Genomic DNA, 17,255 nt, shown 5'->3' on the forward strand with positions numbered 1-17,255 from the left:
CATAGTGTAGTTCCTTATTTGGGCTTGTTTCTAAAGGTTTTATTTTATTACGGTTGAAACCAGTGGTTCTCAAACATTTTCATGTCAGGCACCCCCAAATGAACATGTATATTTGTCCGCGGACCCCCATCTGAAAATATTTTGTTCCAGGGACCCCCATACCAGATTTGTGTATTGTGTTGTTAGAATCATGTTTAAAAAATATTCCACATATTGCACTTTTTTTTCAAGATTAAAAAATGTGCAGATCTATGATCTTGTAGATCTGCTATTTTCAAATAGCTTTCCTTGACCCGGCTAGCTTGTTTCTCTCACAAAACCTGGCAACGCCGAGAGCGGTTCGTCCGCCAGAAGGAGAAGAATACTGTGAGGTTCCTTGAGAGAGTAACATACACGCTTCACTCTCAAACTTAAACACTAAACGCCTTTTAAATGCAGCAACAAAACGAAGGATCCCCGATAAAGAAATAGTTGGGTTAGTTTTGGATCTTTTTAAAAATATGAGTCGGGAGATGAAAGACGTGTTCAACGAGAAGTTGGAGGCTTCTCTCGACTGCAAGAGTGTGAACACGGTGATCATCGGACGCGAGAGCTACAGCGGGATCGCGGCGTCGCTTGCCCGGCTGCAGGACAGCGAGGAGGAGAAGCCCCAATCCCAGCAGGAGTACAGCTACCTGAGGAGGTGATCTAACCATTATTTCAGTTATTGTAACGTTTCGTACTGATCGCACTTCAAGCTGATCGGCAGGTCAGGTAACAAACAGCCAGTGGGAGGAAGAAGTACTCATTTTGTACTTAAAAAGTAGCAATACCACAATGTAGAAATACTCTGTGACAACACAATGTGGAAATACTCTGACAAGTGAAAGTGCCAGTATTTGAAATTTACTTGAAGGTAGGGTAAGTGATATTTTTTGGATTTTTTTGTTAAAAAGGTTAAAGTACTATATTCTGATGGTAAGCATTGCTACAGAGCGTTTGTTCGGTGACAGGGGTCTCTCCAGCTCTTAAGCAAAGAGACATTTTCAGGTAGGTGACACCATTTAAACCAATCAGGAGAGAGCACTGAAATACAAAATACATTTTCTGTTTAATAAAGAGCTGGAGAGACATGGGAGACTCCTTTTACTGAACAAACACTATATAGCAATGAGTATGCCTACTATCAGAATATAGAGCTATTTTGCAATTATTTGAATAATTGCAAATCACTTACCCTAGCTTTTGAGTAAAAGTACAAAGTATTGGCATAAAAATATACTTAAGTACTAAAAGTAAAAGTACTCATTATGCACAATGTCCCATTTCACAAGTTATCATGTGTATACAATCCTTTGAAAATAGCAGATCTACAAGCTCTGTACTTGAGTATATGTACTTAGTTACTTTCCTCCACTGGCAACACAGGCAACGCCAAGAGAGCTAGCTCGGCGTGGGCGAAACATTACATTGGTGTCAGAAGTGGGATTCAAAAGTTCAAAAGTGCACCGTCTCCTTATAATAGGATTTCTTGCCATTACACTGTTGTACACACTTTTATAAACCATGAACAAATGTATAACTTACAATAACGTATCCCATCGTAATAACTAACTAAATATTCCCTTTAATCAGCTGTATGCTAACGCTGACATTGAAAATGACAATGATGTTTGACTCTGAACAAATGATCCATCTTTTTTGTGCTGGCTTAGAGTATAATACCCTGATTTTGTCTTGTCTTATGTGTTGTGTTTTGGTCTGGTTGATATTTAGTTCTTCAGTTTATTTCTAATTGTTTTGTATTGTATGTTTACAGTATATTTGCAGGCAGCTGTCTTTATGCTGTGTCTCAAGGGGTTATTCTTAACCCTTTAAGACCGGGAACTTATCTTTGTCATTTTAGATTTATTTGGCTCCTAGTGCCGCGCTATGAGATTGTAGATCTGCTATTTTTAGGAAAAAAATCTTGAAAATGTGTGCAAATCTTTGAATACATAACTCAAATCTTTGCTTCTGGGAGTCCCTGGAACAATATATTTTGAGATGGGGGTCCGCGGCCAAATACATATAATTCCTTGACATGAAAAAAGTTTGAGAACCACTGATATTATAGCAACATAAGTTTTTTTTTTAAACTGTTAGGATTTAGAAGACATTTGTAGAATCCCCCAGAAGTAAAGATTTGAGTTAAAAATGTTGGCTTTAAAAGATATATATTCAAAGATTTGCACAAACTTTCACGATAAAAAAAAAAAAAAAGCAGATCTACAAGCTCATAGGGCGGCACTCGGTGCCGCGCTATGAGCTTGTATGCTATTTTTGAATAGCCCAAAGAAATCTAAAAATGACACACAGATGCGTACCCGGTTTGAATGGGCTAATAAAGAATTTCAATATCTATATATAGATACAAACTAATCGATGTGGATGGCGTGAAGAAGATTGCCAGGAGAGGGCTGGACACTCTGCTCGTGGTCAAGGAAGACCTGTTCGACGTGATCCAGGAAGTCCACCTCAGGACGGGACACGGGGGGCGCGTCGTGATGATGAAGGACCTGCGTCGGTCGTTCTACAACGTCACGCAGGAGAGCATCAACATCTACCTGGCACTGTGTGACGAATGCCACCAAAGAAAGGTGAGGAAAGTTGTCGAATGTTGACCCCCCCCCTCTCTGTCACACATTTCCTGACCTATTGGGAAACCCATGGAGTTCGGAGTCAGCGTTGGGGAGGGTTTCACAGCAGACGCGTGCTCCAAATAACTCCACTCTTTGCTCAAATATTGCTCGGTATTCTGGCTATAATATGAGTTGCTTTCCGCACCGTTACTGTACTTGCACGATGTACAGTTTGTATAAAACTCCATTATCGCTCAAGCGTTTTGGCCACTAGGTGGCCCTAGCGCCGGAAGTGACGCAATATACGTGACCATTTTGGAGAACAGATCCACAAGCTGACAGCGTGGTGTGACTCGACGCGTTGTTAGCTTGTAAATCTGTTCTTTTTCCTCACGCTTCCGACGGCCCCTCCCCTTCTTAGTCATTTGATCTTACTGCTGAGCACTGTACCCGCAGTCACTGGACACAGACAGACACAACGTTGTTCCCTAACAGCAACACAACAACACGGCCGGACGCTTATGGACTTTCAAATCAATGGCAGTTCATGGTCTAATGTGCAATGCCAAGAAACATTGCATGCCTTGAGCAGCTGCAGCTGTGTATCTGTGTGTGTGCGCACATCTGTGTTTGGCGAGAATGCACGTGCAAACACTTATTTGGTGCTTTCGAAGACAGACACACACACACACACACACACACACACACACACACACACACACACAGAGAGAGATGCAACGGTGAAGTAATCAACACTACGCAGCGCAGTTTCTTGCAAGTAAAGACAGTAAGGCATAAGCCTGAGCCCATTCACTTCACCTATAATTCAGGGCTCCAGTATATAGAGTATACAGCCGCTATAGGCATGTCATAACAACTTTACACTGTATCAGCTATATGGATAATCGGACTGATTATTAATTATAAGGAGACGACATCATTTGTTGCAGGCTATAGTGCGTACCAAAAAATCCTGAAGGGGGCGTCAACAAGTGTCATTTGGTAGCGCGGACATCTTGGTGGGGTATAAACAGGTTGACTTAACATTGACCCCCACCAGTATGTCTGCTGTTACTATGCCACGCCCCCCCGTGGTGACGTAATGCCAGCTAGCCTACCAGCTAGCTTTAGCTCAATCGTCTCCTCATCTCTGCTGATAGTCATATAAATACATGACCAATATAGGTAGGTGGCTGGCTCGGGTAACCGCAACAGTGGGCCCCTGACAACATAGCCCACCATTTATTTTACATTTGTTTATTTTTGCTTTTACATTTCATTTCATATGCACATTTCCTTTACAGGCTATATATATCCCCCACCCACCCTTAATTACAGTACATTTAAGGCCCATTATTTCCACACATCTTCCTATATTCAAATTGAGAGGATCGGCAGGCGGCCGAACCACATCGTCAAGCTCATGTGTCACCATGATCAGCCATAGCCATATAAGGACTTCCCAATGCAGCTACGGCCAAATATGGACTGTGTTGTCTAATCTCAACGTGTCATGGCATCAGGCCCTAAGAAATTAGTCAGCATATGTGGCCATAAACGGGACAACGACTGACAGATATAGAGCTCTCCATTATACAGTATATGCCCAAAAGGGACAAGGACTGAGAGATAGAAATCTCCATTTATGGCCATATCAGTAAGATTTATTGGAGAAGCATAAGTACAAAATGTATAATTTTCACTGTGGAATAGTCTGTGCACTATACAAAATATACTTGTGCTCAGGATCTATCTTTAGGCTATTTACCGCAACTACACACTGTCTGCAGTAAGGTTTTACTTCATCATAACACACACATACATAATAGCTGAACGTGCTTTGTATAGAAGTCACTGCATGGTTCTCAAAGTGTGGTCTGATGACCCCCAAGGGTCCCTGGAGGGGGGGTTCCAGGGGCTAAATGATTGATAGTTAGGAACCAAATGTTCCCCCACACAGGTCTGTAACTCAGAGAGTGTACGCATGGAACCAAATGGACCCATAACCGGTCCATTTAAAGATTGTTATAAAAAAAGTGTGAAGCAAGCCCAAATAAGAAACTACACTTTACATTGCAACCCGCAACTACTAATATTTACAAGCAACGTAAGCTTAAAGTTGCTTATAATAAGCAGACATGGCAACACTGTTTGATAAACACTGGTGTAAAACATGTAACAACCCTTTTCCAGATGAATAAAGCCATGCCACCAAAGAGGGAGACGGTGGCACAGACAACACAGCCACCAGACAAGAGGATCAAGAGAGAGACACTGCAGGACTCAGGAGGCGTGCCCGTTGAAGGTGGGTTCAGACAACACGTTCTAAATGGGTCCATATTTATTTTTCAATACTTTACTTCTCTTGTTTGTTTTCACGTGTGGAGATTCCCGCGTCCAGGACGCACTTCAGACGTGCCTCCTACAATAGGCTTGGCTCGGATCTGAAACCATTTGATTTGGCGTTAGGGATCTGTTGCGACCACATGCCCTTGCTGACGTCGACCCCGAGTAGGGTTTGAACTCACGACCTTCCGAATGAAGGCTGTAACCGCTACACTAGGGCGCTACTTTACGCTACTTACGGTACTCTATGCCAGGCAAATGTTGTACTTCTTATGCTACTACAATTGTTTGACAGCTTTACTACTAGTTGCTTTTCTTTTCTAGATTATATTATGAAACCACATTTTATATTTCAGCTATTTGAAAATGATAGCTGATACAACATGCAACTTGTAGATCTGCTATTTAAAAAAAAAAAGGTTTAACACATTTTTACTGTACTTGTACTTTTATATTTTCTTGATTTATTTTTATGTTAAAATAAATCTGAGTCTTCTTCCACCACTGCAGCCAGGGTGATCGAGGTTAACTCAGAAACACAGGACGTTGAAGGAGGGGATCCACCTGTTGAAGATGATGAGTTCAGAGAACCCGAAGATCCAACCTACTCACCATTTCCAAATCACGAGGTGAAATATTGAACCTCTTCTGATTGTATTGTATTCAGCTTAAATGCCTTGGATTACCAACATGTGTTTCTATTACTTGGGCAGACTGAAGAAATCATCTTTGAAGACAATTGCGCAACTCCCAGGACAGCCACGGACACAATAAGACTTCTGATGAAAATAGAAAAACTGCAAGCAGAACTCCGATATGAACGCAGATGTAGAATGTTGGCTGAGAGAGAACTGAGGGAGCTGAAAGGTGGGTTGATTGAATAATATCACTTATTAATATATTGTTGCTGTCGGGTGTAAAGCCTGTATCTCCAAAATGGTTATTTTTCAGGAAATGGAAAAAATACATCCAATTTATATAACGCTTTTATCTGTACCCAAAGTCGCTTAAACAACAACATGAACCTGTGTTCGATTGGATCCAATGTCATGTTGTTGTTATTTACGGTAGCCACAAGCTCGTGTTAATACTTTTCATTGGTTAAATATTTATAAAACCCACTGTCACCTTCAAGAGTTTTCTAAAATAGAGAAAATAGCCGATCTACAGGTCTCCTTGTGAGCGTGTAGATTGGAACTTTTCACTACTTTGGTGGGTCACTGTTGTACCACAAAGTAGGCCATTATGATATTCTTTCAAATTTTAAACGTTGAAACATGGAGATGCAAGGTTTCACCCAACAGCGACAATATTTAATCACATTATACAAGAACAAAACTATCACGTGATTTTGATTCTTGAATGATTGTTGTTATGGGTTTTGAATGTATCACATTCTGAGAGAGTCATAACTCATAACATATTATTTGAAAACATAGAAAATGTGTTCTCTTCTTCGACAGTGGCTGAGGCATTCTTATTGCTGCAGCAGTTCTGTAGCCAACATGTATGTGAGGATGCATTTGCACAACCTGGTTATGCAAAGTAGCCATTTGGGTACTTGGCGTGGTGTCACGTGAAGTGACCAGTGCACCCGTGTGTGTGTGTGTGTGTATACTGTATATATACCTTTTTTGTACATATTGTTTCAGAGATGAATGCCCTCATGATGCAGATGAGACACACCGCACATCAACTTTGTATTGCCATGGACCATGTCCGGCATGGAAGTGACGCGGAAGTTCCAACACAGAGCAATGACGAGTCCATCTCATTTATTACTGAAAATGAGACCGGAATGCAGGAAACAAGATTATCGAATCATATATCAGAGGTCAGTGTACATATGCAGTGTTTCTCAGAACTGATCTTGGATTAGGCTACTTGTCAAGCCACATGACAAAATGTATATAACCTGAGCACCGGCTTCGAATGCTATCAATGCATTGAATAGGACATTATCACGTTTTATCAGACTATTGAATGGGCGAGTAGGCGACATACTGAGACTGCGTGCCTCTGTCATGGTCTGAAACCGAAACATAACTTTTTAAGTCATCTCCGTTAGGTCAGTATGTCCTGATAACACCCAATGAATGGTCTGATAAATCGCGGGTAGGTCAGTAGGTCGCCTACTTCGCCCATTCAATGGTCTGATAAAACGTGATAATGTCCCATTCAATGCATGCATTGATAGCATCCGAATGGGGTGCACCGAGAGGCTGACTGTTTTCAGATCAGATCAGACCTGTTTGAAAAATGTTCAGGAGATGGGAATGATATGATCCTAGATTTCACCCAGTACTAAACCACTGAAAAGGGAATTTCATATTGTCACTGTCAGGCAGAAACCTCATATCTCCAAAGTGGCCAATCTGAAAATAGCCAATCTGCAAGTTCACAGGCAGTGTGCCGCAAGATGCGCTGTGAGCTTGTAGATTGGCTATTTACACTATTTTAAAATGTTTTTAAAATAATAATAAAAAAGGAACGGGTTTGGACTTCGCTTACGGGTTTTCACCTGTAAGCAACAGCATTTAGCCAGACTATTTCAAATATATATGCATTACATTTGTAATGGCTTTGAAGGGCATTTTCAATACATATTTGCCTTAATGAAACGTAAACGTTTGTCTTTTCATTCCCAGGATGATGATGAGAACTATCTGTATCTCGCAGAGGGTCTCAGAGTCCCACGGATTCTCTATGAGCGAATCTCACAGATCACAGAGTACAAAAAGTACATTTCGGCGCTGCTGATGATACTGTTTGAAAGAGAAATCCTGGCCACCCATTCTCTAGGCGGTCGGAGCAACGTCACACCGGAAGATTCCCACAAGCCTCAACTCCCACCTGACACCATGAAAAGTATTATAGGTAATAATAATAATAACAACAATCAATTGATAATGCACTTAACTTTTGGACAAATCTCAAAATGCTACAATAAATATTTGCATAAAAACCATCACACCATTGTAAAAAGGTCTAAGAAAGCGGGGGATAAAGACTAGAAGGGAACATTTTATGACTGAAGTGTACTGTATTTACACAATTCCCCTCAGTGTCTGGCAATTCTGTTGTGTATTTGAAAATGAAAAACCCTGATAAATCTTTTGACTGTGCGCCTTCATCCTCCCCCCAGATCATGTGGCGATGAAGTTTGGTGTGGATATCAGCCAAATCAAACTTGCAATCCGAACAAAACTGAGTAATGAGGATAAATTATTTAAGAAACGACAGGTAAAGCAAACAGATGTTTGACCAAAAGCCTTCCTGAAGATTTACATTCCATTGATTCAGTGATTGTATATACTGTGATTGGTACCATCTATAGTTGATGCTGGTATTTTTTTTTTTTGGTGCCAGTATTGTAAATGGCAGGTAGCTACTGTATGCTTGGTAGCCTGTGTTTTTATATGAATTATTTTGTACATTTGATATTGGAATGTGAATTTAATCGGTAAAAAAACGATGATTCTTTGTATCTTTTAAAGCTTTAACTTTTGTCTTATTGCGTGTTTAAGTGTTGTCCTCAACATCTTTGCTTCAATTGATGAAAAAGTAGATTTGCTGGGTTAGGACGCTGAAGTCATGGTATTGAAAAAATTATTAAGTCATTTGAATCTTGATAATATTTAAGTCTATAACTAATGATTGGGCAGTAGAAAATATTATATCCATTCAAATTGATGTAACATATAACCTGTAATTCACAGCCACTTGTTTGTTCACACACTAAGTGCTACTGTACTTAAAGGGATATTCCACTTTCATACAATGCGTGAGGGGTCCGTGTTTTTTCAATTACTTTTTTCATTTATTTTTATTTTTATTTTTTTTCCAAAGAAATCATAAAAAAAATCAATGAAAAAAGTAATTGAAAGCATTAATAAATAAAAAAAAAGAAAGAAGAACGTTAAATATGACCCCAAACATGTTTGAAAGTCAAATATCCCTTTTAAAGGTAGGGTAAGTGATATTGTTTGGTTAAAAATTGAAAAGGCTAAAGCTCTATATTGTGATAGTAATCATTGCTATAGTAGATAGTGTTTGTTCAGTAACAGGGGTCTCCCTGTCTCTCCAGCTCTTAAGTAAATAGAAAATAAATGTTCTGGTGGGTCGCCAATTTCAGCCAATCGGGAGAAAGCACCCATTTATCAGCTTCAATTTTAATTTCCACGCAAGCCCTCGTCTTCTCTGCAGCCGAATACTGTGCCCCAACCAGGTGTAGGAGTCCACATGATGGACTTTGCTGAACCGCCTGCGTACTGGACAGTGGCGTCAGTTCAGCAAAACGCGCGTGCATGAGGTCACCCCGCGCGCGCGCGAAATTTTTGTGCGGTTCTGGGCGGGTTGGGTTCGTTTTTTTCCAGTTTTTGGTTACTTTATTTCGGTTTTAGGGTTAGGATTCGGGTTAGGTTAGGGTTATGTTATTTAATTCTTATTTTTGCCTGATTTTCCCGATTTATTATCAAAAAAGTACTTCTTTTTTTTTTCTTCCCTGGAGCCAGGGTATGGCAGCTGCAATAGCCTGCCATACCCAATTGACGCCCCTGGTACTGGAGTCGGTCGAATGTGGGACCAGAGACAAGGGCATTTGACGATGATACGCGAAAGAAGAAGAATTTTATAGTGTTCCAGTTCCAATTTTGTCTGCTAATATCTTAGTGTCATCACTTCTCCTGATTGGATAAAATTGATATCCTGGCCTGAAAATGCATTTTCTGTTTACTACTAGAGAACTGGAGAGACGGGGAGACCCCTGTAACTGAACAAACACTCTTTAGCAATGTGTATTAATGTGTTTTAACCAAAGAAAATCGCTCACTGCGCCTTTTAAAGCCTTTGTGTTGTTCCAAAATATGTAGTAAGATGTACTTATGCATCTACAATATCTGTCAGGCTGTCAAAACTACTGTTTGCTGTGTTGTTGCCTTAAGAACCAATAAACTGTTCTGCTGTGTTTCTGTTTTATTTTTTTCACCCAACAATGAGTAAAATATTCTCAAAATACCCAGGTGAGCATCAGTGTTTTGTAAGCACACAAATAGGCTCTATGCACAGCAGCCATATTGTAAAGAAATCGGGCCCTCTTACTTCCTTCACAATGGCGCTAATTAGATTGCGTTCCATTTTGGTCAAATAGGGTGCTGATATTGTACATGTTGGCTCTCTGAAAAGATTACTACTGCTACACCAGTGGGTCGGAAGTGAGGTCCAGGGACCGTTGTGGTGCTTTGAGGGGTTCCACTTCCAAATGGCCCCTTATGGTTGTGTAATTATTCTGAGTGTACGAATGCAACCAAATGGACCTGTGAGGATCCATTTGGTTCCATTTGAAAGAGACAGAACGAAAGAAAAAAAGAGACAGACAGAGAGTTCTATTACAGTATTGTAACTTACATTCATGCCAATAAGAGAGAGACATTGACATTATGTTACTCTGATAGATCAAGACCTTTCAAATTATGTCTCTACTGTTGCCTTTTGTGCTTGCCCTACTGTGTCTTTTGTGTTGTAGGCTATGGACAGGAGGTGGGGAGGTCTACAAAAATACAAAGGGAACAGGTTAATCAAGATGTGTCATCATGCCGGGCCCTTTAACAGGACAAGAGTCACAGTGTTACATTGTCATCCACCCTCTATAACAATAATAATAATAAACAAGATAAAATACGTAATAACTTTTCCACCTACCATATACTCTCTACGTCTCTCCCTCTTTCTCTCTGTCTCAATTTCAATGTAACCAGCTGTGTTTACTATTTCAAGACAATCTTACACAACTATAAAAAATAATTGCATTTTATTGCGAACGCGGAAGGAGGCGCGCCCAAGTGGAGCATACTATGAAACTCTGCTCGGCTTGTGTCTCTGTCTGTCTGTCTGTGTGCACTGCCTGTGCACTGCCTGCACTGCCTGTGTGCAACCCACAGAGTGCGCCAGAGTGCAGCTACAGCCAAAACACACACACACACACACACACACACACACACACACACACACACACACAGTCTGTGAATACACAATATTTTATATTTTCGCGCGTCTTACTTGTGTCAGAAATAGTTATACATCCATATAGGAATCAATAGACCAATTATTTGTTTACTAACATTGAGCCTGGACGCACAGGTGATTGTTTCACGCAATCAATTCCCAACCTGTTTCGGGGTGCACTGGTTTCAGCACACCCCAACCCCCTCTTGTGTGTGTTGGCTAGTGAGACGCGTCCTAACGAGACCTGATATAATGGGTTTCGTTGCGCGCATACTGGCTGCACGCAGCCAGTATGACGTCGTCTGTTAATAAAACTATCTGCCTGTCTGTCTGTCTGTCTGTCTGTGTGTGATTTTACGTTCTCCCTTTTTAGTCCGTACATCTACAAAAACGTTCAGATTAAAATATAAAGTGATTACCCCATGGCCACGGATCTTACAATTATGTATGGGCCCTCGGAAGTACCCGTATGTTCCGTATTGTTCAATATAAAGCATTTGAATCCGATCGATGGCCATTTTCTCATAGAGAATATAATGTATCAGAGTGCAATACACCTCTCAACCGATAGGATCACGTAGTTGAAAATGCGGAGAAAATGGCCACCGATCGGATTCAAATGCTTTTAATTGAACCATACGGACGATACGGGTACTTCTGAGGGCCCGTACATAATTGTAACATCCGTGGCCATGGGCTAAACATTTTATATTTGAAATCTGAACGTTTATGTAGATGTATGGATCAAAAAGGGAGAAAGTGCAAACACTATGTTGAAGTTCATCCATGACGGACCGTCTTGGCTCCATGGCTAGCACTGCTTCTGGACCAAGTAACCTCGCGTCACCAGGCTTTTCCACACGGTGGAAGCTCCAAGGCTCTGCGTTTGACCACGTGGTTGGCTCTCCCCCCGAGTACCCTCCCCTTCCTTCCGGGGTAAAAAATAAATAAAACAAAAACATGACTTGGGAGCAAAGAGAGCTGTTTATTGAGAAAATAGACGCTCTTGCCGATGGTAGCGGCAAAACTGCCGAGACCACAGTGCTGTTCAGCCGTGAGACCTACAGTGGGATGTCGGCAACACTCCAGAGACTGCAGAATGAAGGAGAGAAACCCAGATCCCCGAAAGAATACAGGGTGCTGTACAAGTACCATCTGGTGGATGTTGATGGCGTGCAGAAGATCGCCAGGAGGGGTCTGGACACTCTGCTCGTGGCCAAAGAAGATTTGTTCGATGTGATCCACGAAGCCCACATCAAGACGGGACACGGGGGTCGTGACGTGACGTACAAAGAGCTGCGTCGGTCGTTCTATAATGTCACTTTGAGGTGCACTAACATTTACCTGGGACTGTGTGAGGAATGCCAGGACAAACGTTTTATGGTGAAACATTATAAGGTCAGGAAACTGTGTGTCCATACAGTAGCATATCACGGGGTCCACAGTCCACTTGTCCAGACTTGCCAACAATCCTCAATATAATAATAATTAATATATAATCCTGTGCACAGCAGCCATATTGGGAATTAATTGGGCCCCTTCTTTTCTTCCTTCACAGGTGTTCACCAATGATACTAATGCAGGCTCTGTTCCATTTAGTGTGGCATAGTGTTTGTCTTATTTTCAAGGACCCCCATAACTCTCAGAGTTACACACCCACCATAAGGGGCCATTTGGGAACCAAAATGGAGTGTTTCTAGTGAGCCAACATGCACGATATCAGCACCCTGACCAGAATGGAACAGAGCCTTCATTAGTATCATTGGTAACACCTGTGAAGGAAGTAAGAAGTGGCCCAATTTCTTTCCAATATGGCTGCTTTGCATAGAGCCTATTTGCAGGAGACTCCTGAATGTTTACCCTTTCTCCTGTAATTTCTGATGAAATCCCCTTATTTGTACTATATGTACAGAACATGGATACAGGATAGGTGGGTACCTTGATGTGAAATTGGCTAGTTTGTCCAAAATGTTAAATACAATATTTGAAAAATGGTCTTGAGTAATGGTAAAGTATACATGATGTGAGCATGCACTGTACATCATTATCAGACTTAATTGTATCCTTTAACTTCTTGTTTATTCCCCAAAATGACTGGATATACAGGTTTTGCAGCAATTTTAGAATTATTATACCTTAATTGTGTAATGTTTAAGCATGGTATAATCATGCATACTTTGAAACATTTTCCAAATATTTTATTTTTTAACATTTCGGAAATAATAGCCAATTTAACATCGAGGGGCCCAAATGTCCTGTTTACAAACACATGTAGGTCCTCTGTCTGTCTGTGTCTCTCTCTCTGTCCCTCTCTCTACACAAACACACACAGAGTTTGGACTGAATTGTCTTGAATGTGATCCTATAAAGAGAAATGCTAGAACTGGTTTTACTTGATATGTACCTTAGTGTGGGTGGGTGCAGTGTTTGCATTTGCAACTACAACCCCCTTCCCCTCCCCTCCCACAAACTCACACACACACCCACCAGCAGAAAAAAAAATTTCACAGTCTAATGTTGGCAGGTGTGATCCCGTTGGGACAGTTTTACTACATTTTATTGTAATACATGCACACGAAATAGCAAGTTTTTCCATCATAATTTTACTTTGAATATGCTGTGCCCGTTTGCAGGCTATTAAACGAAAGAGGCAGACTGTGTCACCAGCAATACAGCCACCATTGGCGGCTGTAGACCTATTGGCCGGTGGTCCACCTGCCAAGATGACCAGGACAAGAAAGACACGAGACAAGATGACCAGGACAGAGACACGAGACAAGATGATCCAGACAGAGACACAGGGCAACATGATTCAGACACGGGACTTGGGAGGTGATCCTGCTGAAGATGGGTTCAGAGGAGATAAACATTCTATATGGGTTCAGACTGTGTCACCAACAATACAGCCACCAGACGAAATGATCGGGATTCACCTAAAAACAGAGGACTTTGGAGGTGATCCTGTTAAAGATGAGTTCATAGAATCTGAAGATCCAACCTACTCACCTTTTCCAAATCCGGAGGTGATTTATTAATTGTTAAAATAAGTGTTAAATGGCTCTATATTGTGATAGTAATCATTGCTGTAAGTATCAGTAACAGGGGTCTCCCCGTCTCTCCAGCTATTTAGTAAACAGAAAACCCATTGTCAGGTCAGGATAACAGTTGTATCCAATCAGGAGATTGAACTCATACATGGTACAGGTCAAGTGAAATTGGATGTGATAACACAAATAAATAGCAGACAAAATTGCAACTGGAACACTATAAAATTTAAACAGATAAATGTGTACTCTCTCTCTCCTGATTGGATGAAATTGTAAACCCACCTGAAAATGTATTTTCTGTTTATCAAAGAGCTGGAGAGACGGAGAGACACCTGTTACTGAACAGACACTCTATAGCAAGTCAGAATATCGAGCGAAAACCTTGTTTTAACCAAAAAATATTGATTACCCTACCATCAACCTACCTATACCTAATTTAGCTTTAAATGCATTGGATTACTAACATGTGTTATTATGTTGGCAGACTGAAGAAATTGGCTTTGATGAAGAAAACCATGGAAGTCCTGTAACAGACACAATAACAATAGAACAGCTGCAAGCACAACTCAAATATGAACGCAGGTGTAGAATGTTGGCTGAGAAAGAACTGAGGGAGCTGAAAGGTTGGTTCATTGAATAACATCACTCATTTAATATTTAAATCACATCATACAATCACATATCGGTTGATTGTCTGTTCTTGTGGATTTTGGTTTATGTCCTGAGAAATGACAGTAATGTCATAAATATTTAAGCAATTATTACAAAATATGTGTATATATTTTTGTGTTATTCCAGAGATGATGAAGCTCATTCCAGAGATGAACACCCTCCTGATGCAGATGAGGCACACATCACATGAACTCTGTGTTACTCTGGACCATGTCCGACATGGAAGTGATGCAGAAGTTCCAACACAGAGCAATGATGAATCCATCTAATGGCTCTTTTCGACTACAAGAACTATAAGCAAACCATGCCGTGCCGTGTAACTTATTTCATAGGTTCTGGACTTGTTTCCATGCGCTACCGGCTGGGTTTCAGATAAGCTCCTCAGAAACTAACGTGTGCCTTGCTAAGGAGGTAGTACTAGTGAAAATAGCTGATCTACCAGCTCCCAATGTGTGGCGTTGGGAGCTGGTAGATTGAGTTTTATCTTTTAAATTCTATTTATTTTCAAGGATGGTTCTGGTTATAATGGAAACAAACAAACAAAAACATCACAGCACTTAACGGATTCTGGTACGTTTCAGTTTATGGAAGGGTGAGCCTTTTGTAGTGGAAAAGAGACACAATTTACCACTGAGACAAAAACGAGATTACCTCATCATATACCACAGGTTAGAGCACATATGCACAGGAGCGCCGATCTTGGATTACTTGTCTATAGTCACCCTTGACCAAATGAATATTACCAGACGAGATTTACCTGTTCCCGGTCCAAGGTGGTGTCTGCCACCTTGGACCCCGGCCAGCTGCCTCTTGTCTCCTGGCAGAGAGACAAAATGCAGTTTCAATGTTCCGCTTGAGGTGACTGACCCCCTGCCTGGTAGCAGCTGGTACCCGGGCACGAGGAAAACTACTTAGGGTTAGGGTTAACATGATAAAATCCAATGAGGGAATCTTCAAATCATTTTGTAGTAGATGCCAAGAGAATGTAGCAGCAGCAAAGCTTAAAGCGTGTTTCCCAAATTCACCCACCCCACGTTTATTTAATTTGAAACTTTTGCAGCATGGGGGACAGGCAGAGGTCCTCCTGTGTGAGACCACTTGAGCCAGGGCTGTACGGCGGCCAAGTTGTTGGTGAAAACCTGTGTACACTCTACTACGTTCACACGGTACATTTAGTGCTCGGCTCACTCAAAACAACACTCTTGACAGCATGCCTTTTAAGGGCAGTGCTACCAAAACAGAGTTGTCCTGGGTCGACCTCCTCCCATGATGTCTGGCTACAAGTGGCTAAGGTTGTCACGATCGTGACATTTTAGTTAATCAATTGTCATACAAATACATTTGATTGAACATTAAATTGTGTTTTTGGCATTGAACATTGGAACATGTATAAATACAAATTACATTTGTTTGCCTTTTAGGCTTTGTAAACATAAATTGCACATGGCAGACAAGACAAATAAATATGCAAAACAATGACTGACACTGATATGTTAAATAATTGCGATTATCTCAAATAATTTGCGATCAAGTGGTTATGTAAAAATTGTGACAGGCCTAGTGGCTGTTAGCAGGAGACTGGCCTGACTGCTTTCTGAGGACTCGTCACCTGGATTGCTGCAACACATGAGTTTATATGAATTACATATACAGTACCAGGGGTCTTCAATGTATTTCAAGCCAAGGACCCCTTAGCTGAGACAGAGATGAAGCAGGGAGGGACCCCCCACTACCTATTGTGTTACAGATTAAACTTTTTCATAGATTTCACAGATAGCTTCATAAACTTCTTTGACAGCACTATCATCAGTGTTGTGTAAAATCATGTGTTGTGTTTGTTTACACATCATTCCTATTAAAACCCTTTTTGGGCGGGAACCCCTATTTGTAACTATACCTTTCAGGACGGGAACCCCTTTTGGGGTTCTTGTGGCTATGTACAGTATATAGCAACATACATTTGTTGTAATTTTTGAATAAATATTTGACGTTTTTCAGAAAACTTTTTTAGAATCGGCCTCAGGTCTAAATGGGTAATGGTTTTGGACATACAAGTTTTCTACCCGGCGATGAAAATATGCTCGTCCACCCAACTCCCATTGACATCAATGCATTCCATCACTAAACTTTGATAGTGGAGGTTGGAGGATGTATCTGTTCCTTCATATTTAACCTTGCCAGTGGTGGAAAAGGCACTCATTTTTTACTTAAGTAAAAGTATCGATACTTCAATGTAGAAATACTCTGTTACAAGTAAAAGTCCGGAATTCAAAATTTACTTGAGTAAAAGTACAAAGGTATTGGTAGCAAAATGTACTTAAAGTACCAAAAGTAGAAAGTACTCCTTATGCAGAATGTCCCATTTCTTTTTTTTCTATTTTTTTATCCCGTGATTTTTGTAACCCATTTTTTTCACCCGGTGCCAATTTCCTAAGTGATCCTGGGCGCTACACAAGCCCTACACCAGCGCTACACCAGTCCCCCACAGCCAGGGAGGCCAGGGCCGAGCTCATGCTTCCTTCAACGCATGAGAGCCAACTGACCTTCTTGTCACCTGACGGGGGAGTTTCCCTGGTTGGACATAGCG

General features: G+C 41.0%; 2 protein-coding genes and 2 long non-coding RNA genes across 4 annotated transcripts in view; 3 read left to right on the top strand and 1 right to left on the bottom strand.

Moving 5' to 3' along the window:
* LOC311049671 overlaps positions 1-17,255 on the bottom strand; it is a 331,395-nt gene that overhangs the window by 180,599 nt on the left and 133,541 nt on the right. The window lies entirely within an intron of this gene.
* LOC311049673 overlaps positions 1-17,255 on the top strand; it is a 388,479-nt gene that overhangs the window by 14,989 nt on the left and 356,235 nt on the right. The window lies entirely within an intron of this gene.
* LOC311049658 (uncharacterized protein) lies at positions 344-9,912 on the top strand. Its single transcript, XM_084063418.1, has 8 exons — positions 344-682; positions 2,390-2,618; positions 4,794-4,905; positions 5,457-5,575; positions 5,660-5,813; positions 6,599-6,780; positions 7,595-7,823; positions 8,092-9,912. The coding sequence occupies exons 1-8, from the start codon at positions 501-503 to the stop codon at positions 8,208-8,210; spliced, it is 1,326 nt and encodes a 441-aa protein (XP_083919544.1). The 5' UTR covers positions 344-500; the 3' UTR covers positions 8,211-9,912.
* On the top strand, positions 11,898-16,145 carry LOC311049662 (uncharacterized protein). The gene is made up of 4 exons (XM_084063423.1): positions 11,898-12,347; positions 13,583-13,972; positions 14,481-14,619; positions 14,795-16,145. Exons 1-4 carry the CDS (start codon positions 11,910-11,912, stop codon positions 14,935-14,937), a joined length of 1,110 nt encoding a protein of 369 aa, XP_083919549.1. The 5' UTR covers positions 11,898-11,909; the 3' UTR covers positions 14,938-16,145.

This window comes from Gymnoscopelus microlampas (genome assembly GCF_963454915.1).
Source record: "Gymnoscopelus microlampas genome assembly, chromosome: 7".
NCBI lineage: Eukaryota > Metazoa > Chordata > Actinopteri > Myctophiformes > Myctophidae > Gymnoscopelus > Gymnoscopelus microlampas.